The 9,215-nt window shown below is 57.1% G+C and overlaps 1 protein-coding gene across 2 annotated transcripts in view; it reads right to left on the bottom strand.

Moving 5' to 3' along the window:
• Positions 1 to 839: 839 nt before the first annotated feature.
• The window catches only part of ENO2 (enolase 2 (gamma, neuronal)), a 9,556-nt gene continuing 1,180 nt past the window's right edge, over positions 840 to 9,215 (bottom strand). The window contains exons 2-12 of one of the 2 annotated variants that reach the window (XM_010132240.1): positions 6,911 to 7,002; positions 5,856 to 5,951; positions 5,520 to 5,578; positions 4,434 to 4,503; positions 4,135 to 4,268; positions 3,227 to 3,449; positions 2,609 to 2,806; positions 2,288 to 2,489; positions 1,979 to 2,087; positions 1,783 to 1,841; positions 840 to 1,473 (exon numbers count right to left, since the gene is read on the bottom strand). In XM_010132240.1, the coding sequence (XP_010130542.1) occupies positions 1,404 to 1,473; positions 1,783 to 1,841; positions 1,979 to 2,087; positions 2,288 to 2,489; positions 2,609 to 2,806; positions 3,227 to 3,449; positions 4,135 to 4,268; positions 4,434 to 4,503; positions 5,520 to 5,578; positions 5,856 to 5,951; positions 6,911 to 6,995 (1,305 nt within the window). In that variant the 5' untranslated portion in view covers positions 6,996 to 7,002 and the 3' untranslated portion in view covers positions 840 to 1,403. Of the gene's footprint in view, positions 1,474 to 1,782; positions 1,842 to 1,978; positions 2,088 to 2,287; positions 2,490 to 2,608; positions 2,807 to 3,226; positions 3,450 to 4,134; positions 4,269 to 4,433; positions 4,504 to 5,519; positions 5,579 to 5,855; positions 5,952 to 6,910; positions 7,003 to 9,215 lie in introns of those variants that run through there. The other variant, XM_010132241.1, reaches the window with a different exon arrangement.

Below are 9,215 nucleotides of genomic sequence, written 5' to 3'. Positions count from 1 at the left end.
ATTACCTCGGGACCTCGACCCTTAACACCCTGTGAAACATGATGGAGCTGAGAGAGACTGACATCCCACCTACCCTTTCATTCGCAGCTCTGCAAGCCCCTTTTGGAGGAGGAGCATCAGCTTTTACTCTTCCGAAGACTTGCAGTTCCAGTGTACCATCACTTGAGTCCAGTGGGCTGCTGGCCTGTGGCCCACCTTGAGGTCTGTCCATCAGCAGAGAGCACAATCAAAACCCCTGCACAGCACATCTTCGCACAGCACGGTCGGGTGGAGAGGGGAGGTGCAATTCCCACCCTCTCACCTGCTTTCCCCTCGGCGTTCCTCATCCGGGTGGCCGACAGAGCAGTCTGGCTGTGGGACAAGGCTGTGAAAAGGTGTGGGGGTACCTGGGCCTTTTCTTTTTCTTGCCAGTCCTCTCTGCTCATTTCGGTTACCTTTCTGTATGACACTCTCCTGCTCTGATGGCAAAATGTCCCCATTTCCCAAACGCTGGCTTGTAGAAAGAAACACCAAGCCGGGCAAGTCAGGTGTGAAATACATTTTAATTGAGCTTAGGGATCTGTAGTTTGTCTGTTGCTCAGCTGAGCACGGGCTGTCCAGAAGGTGAAGCAGACATTATGGGCAGAGGAGAGGGTGAAGGAGTGCAAGAGGGAAGGGAAAAGAGAGAAAAACATCACGAGAAGCAAATGAGAGCATGGGTTTGTTTACGGACAACGTGTTTTAATATATCACCCCACAGTACTCTGTGCTGACCCGGAGACAGACAGCGCACACGCACACGCACTCCCGGTGAGGGTCAGCAGTGCACTTCCACGCTAAGCTGCCGACACGCACAGCCCAACACAGCACAGCACTCGGGGTGGAAGGAGGGGACTCTCGGGTCCCACCGGGGCTCAGCGCAAACACACGCCTGGGGCACAGGGACGCCGTAGGCCAGTACACGTATACCTACACACATGCACAACGGGAGTGAGCCACTGGCAACGCTCGTCCGGACACTGCTACAGGTGCGACACTTGTCCAAACACACCAGCCGACGCACATATGTTCACCGCACATGCTTTGGCGTACAAGGGAAACACACCGGGCAGCATGCTCCCGTGGTCTAACACGTGAACAGAGTGGCTCGGATGCGGCCCCGCACAAGAAACGAAAGACACACAATGCCTAGATCCAGAAATGCTTATGACCCCAAAGCAAGGGACAGGGTGTAGGCCTCTCTCTCTTCCTTCACCTGGGTACGTCTAGCCAGGGACACCTGAACTTGAGGGAGTTTGAGGTGAGAGGAAACCGAGTGGAGGAGGGGGCAGAGAGAGCAAAAAAGGGAGCAGTGGAAGGAAGGGGGCTTCAGAGTCTGTGAGGTGGGAAAGAGCAGCAGGGTGGCTGTGCCCTGGGGACAATGTTCAAAGAACACTTGGGTTGCGGAAGTTGTGTCCAGCAAAGCGTGCTTCATCGCCAAGCTCTTCCTCAATCCTGCAGGAGAGAGACGGCATGTGTCAGGGAACATTGGAGGCACCCAGGGCTAAAGAGGCTGTGCTGACAGGGGCAGGAGGAGCTCAGCTCCTGCCAGCTGCGGTGCCTCTGGGGTTGCACCCTCATGTCAAGTAGGAGGGAAGGAGTCTGCTCTAGAGGTCTTCCCGGGATCCTCCTGTCATCTCTACACCTTGTCTTCATAACATTTCCCCCACAGGCCCCATCTAACCTTGGGCTTTCAGCTCCTCTCAGCCCAATTAGTCACTGCCCCGTGCTCTCTTCTGCGTTCGCATCCCTGGAGCCCCTTACCTCATGAGCTGGTTGTATTTAGCCAGGCGTTCAGACCTGCAGGGAGCACCCGTCTTTATCTGTAAAGCATTCCCCAAAACAAACACTGTAAGGCACTGACACGATTTGCACCACTTTCCTGTGGTGGGACAGGGGATTCTGTCTTCACATCCCTTCGCTTTCCTCCAGGCCTGTACGTGGCCTGGGTCTCACCTACCTGCCCAGTGCACAGTCCTACAACCAGATCAGCAATGAAGGTGTCTTCGGTTTCCCCGGATCGGTGACTCACCATCACGCCCCAGCCGTTCTCCTGAGCCAACTTGCAGCTGCGAGGAGCGAGAAATGCAGTCAGGAGCTCCCACTCCTATAACCAGCACCCGCACAGGGTGAGATCCAGGTACCCTGTCCTCCCACACACAGCATCCCGCACCGTGGTAGACACAGAAGTCTGTTCACCCAATGGATAGCATGACACCCTGCTACAGTTCATCACCAACCGTTTCACAGGACAGCGGGCTGCACTTACGCTTGGATGGCCTCTGTGACGGATCCAATCTGGTTGACTTTGAGCAGGAGGCAGTTGCAGGCCTTCTCTTCGACAGCTCGCTCGATGCGCTTAGGGTTTGTCACTGTCAGGTCATCTCCCACTATCTGAATCCCCACATTGGCTGTGAATTTGGACCAGGCCTCCCAGTCATCTTGATCAAAGGGATCCTCGATAGAGACCACTGAAGGGACAGCACAAGAGACATGAGGCAAAGCTGCCTCCCTTCCCACTCCAAAAACACGCGCTTGACGAGTGCGCCGCACTAGTGCTGATTCCCCACTGCCAAGCACAGCAGCTCACCTGGATAATCACGTACAAAGCTTTGGTAGAGGTCACCCAGCTCATCTGCAGAAATGTAGCGGCTTGGGTCATCTGGGGACTTGAAGTCCAGGTCATATTTGCCGTCACGGTAGAACTCGGAGGCTGCCACATCCATACCGATGACAATCTTGTCGGTGTAGCCTGCTTTGTCAATAGCTTCCTTGAGGAGCTCCAGAGCTGGGGGGAGGAGAGTTGCAGTCAGGACATTCACCCCATGCAGAGAGCTCTGCCTTTTAGTGGGAACCTCCCCTGGGAGGGTCCTGAGAGCCACTGAGAGTCTGAAGGTGTGATGGGAGAGGTGGAAGAGAGCCCAGAGTGCAAGAGAAACATGCCAAGGAGCTATGGAGGTCATGTCCAAAGGAGGAATTAAAGTCGAATCCCACAGGTCAGAGACGAGTTTGGGGAAGGCCTTGGAAAGTGTGCACACGCGTGAAAGGTTTGTACAGAGACACTGTGACAGATCAAGGCCATCTCAAGGAGGAGGAGCCTAACACAGGAGGTCAATGACACTGAGGCATCGTATTTTGAACCAATCTTTGGGGAATGCTGTGAGCCTTGCAGGCAGTGGTACCCCATCTTTGCAGGGCTCTCACCCACCTTCACTGTTTTCCAGGATGTTGGGGGCAAAGCCTCCCTCATCACCCACATTGGTAGCATCTTTGCCATACTTCTCCTTGATGACGCTCTTGAGGTTGTGATAGACCTCAGCCCCGATGCGCATGGCATCGCGGAAGCTTTCAGCTCCCACGGGCAGAATCATGAACTCCTGCATGGCCAGCTTGTTGCCCGCGTGGGAGCCTCCATTGATCACGTTGAAAGCCTGGAAGAGTCCAATAAGAGAATCAGAGCTGAAGAAACCGGTCTTGGCACCACCTAGAGGAGGCTCTCAGATGAGTCACCATGCTCATTCACACCACATCCCTCAGGGTAACGCAACACATCAGCTACGATGCATGACACCAAAGGCACACAAGCCCAGGGCCTTCTTTCCAACAGCGGCTCAAAGCAAATGGTTGGAGAGGGCTTTCCCACCCGTTTCCCACTCCGGGATTTCCCAGGCTATGTGTATTTATCTGTGGTGTGTTTATCCGTACGTATTTATCAACAGTGCTAGCTTACTGTCTCTTCCAGGACCTTTTTTCTTGACTCTGAGGAAAATTTAGCATCCACAACACCCTTTGTGAAGGAGTTTCACAGGGCAGCCAGCCCTGATGCGAAGACCCGTATGTCCTTGTTTGGGACTGTGCCCCAGAGGGTTCACATGGTGCCCTCTGGTCCTTGTGCTAAGAGTGAGATCCCCAGTCAACTCCCACCACAACCTCTGCCCTATCCTCCTCAGGCCCCTCTTTTTCCAAACTGAAACAAGTCTCAGGCCTTGGTTTGCTTCCTCGACGAGTACAGTGCACTCAGACCTATATCCCTTTCTTCTCTACCTTCCACCATACCCTTCCATGGTTTTTTGTTGGAGTTTCTGAAAGTGGATGTCAAGGGCAGAGGAGTCTTACTGGCACGGGGAGGATGAGATCGGAGTTGCCGGCCAGGTCAGCAATGTGCCGGTACAGCGGGACGTCCTTCTCCGCAGCTCCTGCCTTGCACACGGCTAGCGACACTCCCAGGATAGCATTGGCGCCAAACTTGGCTGCGGGCAAAACCAAGGAGGAGTTAGCTTTCTCGGGCAGCAACCTGCTGCCCAGCAGGTGCCCAGCCTTGGTGGGCTCCCCACCGCGCTGACAGCGCCCCCCGCTGCAGCCCTGCGGCCCCCCGTGCTGTTTACTGCCAAGGCCGAAAAAGAGGAGCGGATTACATTTGTTCTCTGTGCCGTCCATCTCCAGCATCAGATTGTCTATCTTCTCTTGATCCACCACAGAGAGGCCCTGCGAGAAAGAAACAGCTTCTGAGAAGGGGAGGCTGAGAAGAGCTGTTGGCTCTGGTGTGTGAGAAAGGAGGCGTTGATGGAGAAGCCGGGGGTATCGGGACCTTTTTAGTGTGGAGGGCAACACGTACACACAAAGCTCTGGAAACTAGTGCCTCGGTATATAGACAAGTTCGGTAACCACGATGATGTTGCTGCAGTGCAGTGCAGAGGAACCCCCGCTGGAGAGGGCGTTAGCTGCAGCCCAGGCAATGCTGGGGTCACAGACGGACTCCCTTGGGCATTTACGCAGCCTCTTGGCAGCTTCCCGGGAGCTTTGTGGTGCTCTGGCAACACAGAATCTAGGCAGAACAATGGGACATGCTCAGCCCCAAGCAAGCGAACGCAGACTGGATGGAGCCGTCTCCGGGAGCGAGGTGAAGAGCAGGAATAGGCCCAACACAGGCAGCCCTCCAGCAGGCCAAGTATTTTTCAGGGGTGGAGAGAGCTGGGCTCTCAGCCAGACCCCACCGTGTTCTGCACTAGGTGTAACATGCGGCTTCAGCTCCGCTCTCCTCAGAGCCGGCTCCAGGTCTTCCATTGCAGAGGTGACACCACCGCCCTGCAAGGCGGTGCTGGGGTGGCTGCCAGCCCTCGCACAGCACGGTCACTGCTCATCACACCATCAGTGCTGGGTGGGACGAATGGGGGTGAGGCACAGACATATGAATGAGGTTCAGTGCTTGAGGAGGAGCACATCTGGGAGAGGGAGAGAGCTCTACAGGGAGCATCGAGGGGACTAGTTAGGCGGCAGAGATGCTGTGGTGGACCAGGTAGCATTAAATCCTTTCTGCCCAGAGAAAAGATCGCTGTGGACAGATACAGGCATGGAGAGCAGGAGGGGCGTGCCCGGGATTACAGAGAGCATCACTATGTGTCTGTTAACCGAGTGAGATGAAGAGAGGCAGAAACAGAGATCGAGGGCAGAGATGGACCAGAGTAAGCGTTGGACAAGGAAGAACAAAGAGAAATCCTTACAGAGCCCACGAGAGCTGGGGCGACAGTGCTGTTGATATGATCCACGGCCTGCAGGACCCCTAAAGAAGGGAAGAAACAGAGAAAGAGGGAGAGAGAGAGAGAGAGAGGGTGAGGCAAAGAGGAGCGTGGCAAGAGGGAGGGAGAGGACTGACAGAGAGACTGAGAGAGGGAGACAGTGAGGTAAGGCTGAGGCGTGATCTTTAGGTCTGTGCCTCCGCGGTCTCCCCGAGGGCAGTGGGACACATCCACATTGTACCAGCGGATGGGCGGTAGCCTCTGGCGAAGCCCCACGTACAGGCAGCCCGGGGGACGGGGTGCGGAGCAGCATCTCCCCACCTTTTCCGAGGAAACGCGACTTGTCGTTGTCTCGCAGCTCCAGGGCTTCGTAGATACCGGTGGATGCACCGCTGGGGACTGCTGCTCGAAACATGCCTGGGAAACAAGAAAACACGGGTGTGAGAGTGAAAAGGAGGGAAAGCCCTTGTGCACCTGGTTGTGGCCTGCTTTTGAGGGAGGTTGTGGCCTGCTTTTGGTGTAAAGGAGGTGGCAGCCACTTATGCCAATGGACGGCTCTGCTGGCTGGCTGCTCTTGGCTGGTCCTCTCAGAGATGGAGCACCTCCCCGAGGTGGAGCACCAGGGTGGCAGAAATAAACGCGCCCAGGGCTTCCAGATTGGGAAACCCGGTTCTCAGGCACCCAGAGGTCCCCACCGTTTCTGGAACTGTGGGTGACAGGTGTAAGTCTGGCTCCTCGGCCCTCTTACTGATTCAGAAGCAGCCTGACCCCCAGCTGCCAGCGGCTTCCTCCCCCTCAGACTGCGGCTGGGCGTCTGCCTCAGTGAAGGAGGAAGAGACTGTTTGGGTGCCTGCTGTGGCCCCTCACCCCTCAGGCCACCTAGCTCTGGGCCCAGCGCAGACGCAGCTCTTCCAGCGGAGACGCCTGTGCACGTACCTGCCTGCACGGAGGTTTCAGGGACAAACCTTCCCCTGCCTCATGAGCATGGCTGGGGACGTGCTTCCGAACTTGCACCGTGTCCCAGGAGTGAAAGCACGGCTGTAGGTCATTATGGGGGTGGGGCACGAAGGTAAATATGCTCGTATTAACTATTTTTTATGTCCTTGCTACCTCCTAGGAGGCACCCAGCTCAAGTCAGCAGCCAGCTCTCTCCTCGTGATTTGCCTTGGCACGTGTGCGGAGTTGCTGAGCACACGTACAAGCAGACCCACAAGCAGAGTTTCGGTCTCTGCCTCTTCCCCTGGCTCGCTCTCTGCCGGGGGTTCACTGGAGAAGACCCTCCCCGCTCTTGGCACAGTGTGCCAGGCTGCAGTGCAGCAACAGCTCTGCCGGGGTGGGCAGGGCTTCCCCTCCGTCTCCTGTCCGCGTCTGCGTACCTTTGTGTGTGTACAGGTCCACCTCAACAGTGGGGTTCCCGCGAGAGTCCAGGATCTCCCGGGCGTGGATCCTCTCGACCGCCATGGTGAATCTGTGGAAAGGACAGGATGGGACAGGTCAGGACAGGACCAGGACACGTTCAGCTCTGAGAGGCCTCAGGATGTGGTGCTCACCCATCTCATGTCAAGACGCTGACAGAGAGAAGGGAGCTCAAGGACGGGCGACCTTAGGAGCTAGAGCTAAAGTTACTGGCTTAAGTAAATTTTAAAATTGCTATTAAAACCGATTGTGGGAATCCAAGCACATTTTGTGCAGGAACTGGTTATCCACTTGAATTTATTCTGCCCCTCTGCTGCAGATAGATGACAAGCTGGGAACTCTGTTTCACTCTCTCCCTGCACTACAGCTGACAGTGGCCCCTTCTCATGGCTCCTGATACGGGCAGCAGAGAGGGAGGGACCAGCTGATGCAGCCAGGAGGTGCCCCCGGCCAAGGGGGGCACCAAGGACAGGGCACCAACTCCCAGCATCTCCTTTCCCCTTGCCGGGGGAGAGGACGGTCCCTGCCAGGAGCAGGCAGTGAGCGGCGAGCGGCTGCTGTGTCCATACTCAGTGGGCAGGGAGCCAGATGAGCAGCGGCTGCCTGGGGCAGGGCAGGGCAGGGCAGGGGGGTGGCAGGCCGGGGGGAACCCTCATCCCCTCTCCAACCCGGCTCCCGCAGACCCCCAGCTGTGTCCCCCCAGCCAAGCAGCTGCCTCAGTCTTCCTGTCCCTCCCAAGAGCCACCCAGTCAGGCTGTGCTGGGGCACCGGGAGCACGGAGGAGGCCAGCAGCTCGACAAGCCATCTTGCTGAAGTGCCTCAGACGTGGGAGAAAGGCTCTACAGGGAGGGGGGACCTGGCCCTGCCTGAACGCTCGTGATCCTTCCTCTGCTACCGAGCTTCTCCTGTTTGGTCCCTAGGGTGTTCAGACCAACTCATTCCCCCCTCATCCCGCCTTCTTACCCCGCCAGCTATCGGGCCATGTGATGCGAGGGAGCTGCATCCCCACGGAGAGGGACCAGCAGCGAGGTGCACGTCACCCCCCACCCTCACCAGCTTTCCGCCCCCAGATCCCACGAATGATTCACTCAGTCCTGAGCAGGACCAGACCCACGCAAAGCTCAGGGCAGAGGCTGGGCCCGGGGTAAGCACCACGAAGCAGACATTTTGCCCCAGCCAGAACCACGCTATGATGTGTGTGAGCATCTAGCAGGGGTACACCCAGCACAAGGGCTCAGCACAGGGCAGCGGCGGGGGTGTGTGTGTGTGTGTGTGTGCGTGTCTGCAGTGGGGTGGGGATGCTGCAGATAGCACATCACAGCACTGAGGGGAGCTAAGAAGCAGGCTGGGGGCAGCTGGATTTGGCTCTCAACCCCATTGCCTCCGGTGGGTGGAAATCACATGGGCATGAGGAAATCGCACTGCTCTGAAGCTTTAGCAAGATCTTTCCGTACTGGGGAGTTTCAGTCAGTGACACTAGGGCTCTCTGGAGCCTGCGCAGGGCCCTCCACCATGTCCATCTGGGCTGGGATCCCCCACCAGCCGCTTTGGCAGTGCTCCTCACTCCATCTGGCACGCGCCACAGGAACTTCCTCCAGAGCCGTGCCTGTGCAGCTGCGAGCTTCATTTGCAGCAGTGCCCTGGTCATGCTCCCCGTGGGGGAGAGAGGAACAGGACCCCATTAAAGTGGGGTTTGGACAGCAAGATCCATGCCAGATGCAGTGCCTCTCTGCTTATGTGGTCATACTGCCCGTGGTCACATCCCTCTGCCCACGTCCACCTGCCCCTGTTGGGGCCAGCTCCGAGGAAGCCAGATGACAAGCCCAAATCCAGCTTTGCCTGCCCCACCCCATCACTCACTTGATCTCTTCTCCCCTCTAGTCCTTCAAACCCTTTTCTCCGCTTGTGTTGCTGCCCCGTATCCCCCTGGGTTTGCCCTCGTTTGAACAGCGCAAAGAACCACCCTGAAATCCCTGGCATCAGCTGCACTGTCCTGAAAGGAGGTCAGAGGCGGATAAGCCAGGATAAGGGATTGGGACAAAGCCCTCGCTGGGAGCCCTTAGACCACAGTGAGGAGGAGAGAGGAGCCAGGGTGGAGGCTGGGCAGCCTCCCTTGAGCAGGGGCTGAGCAGGGCACTCCCGGACACCGGCACTTCTGCGGTGCCTTCCTGTGGGCACTGCTTTGTGGCGCTGCATGTTGCCAGGTCGTCATCTCGCTGGAGCGCAGCAATTTCCCCTCCCCGCTGGGAAGGCCAGCACGGTGAA

The sequence above is a fragment of the Buceros rhinoceros genome, unplaced genomic scaffold (genome assembly GCF_000710305.1).
Source record: "Buceros rhinoceros silvestris isolate BGI_N320 unplaced genomic scaffold, ASM71030v1 scaffold39552, whole genome shotgun sequence".
NCBI classification, from domain to species: domain Eukaryota; kingdom Metazoa; phylum Chordata; class Aves; order Bucerotiformes; family Bucerotidae; genus Buceros; species Buceros rhinoceros.
This window is presented reverse-complemented; position numbering and strand designations above follow the sequence as displayed.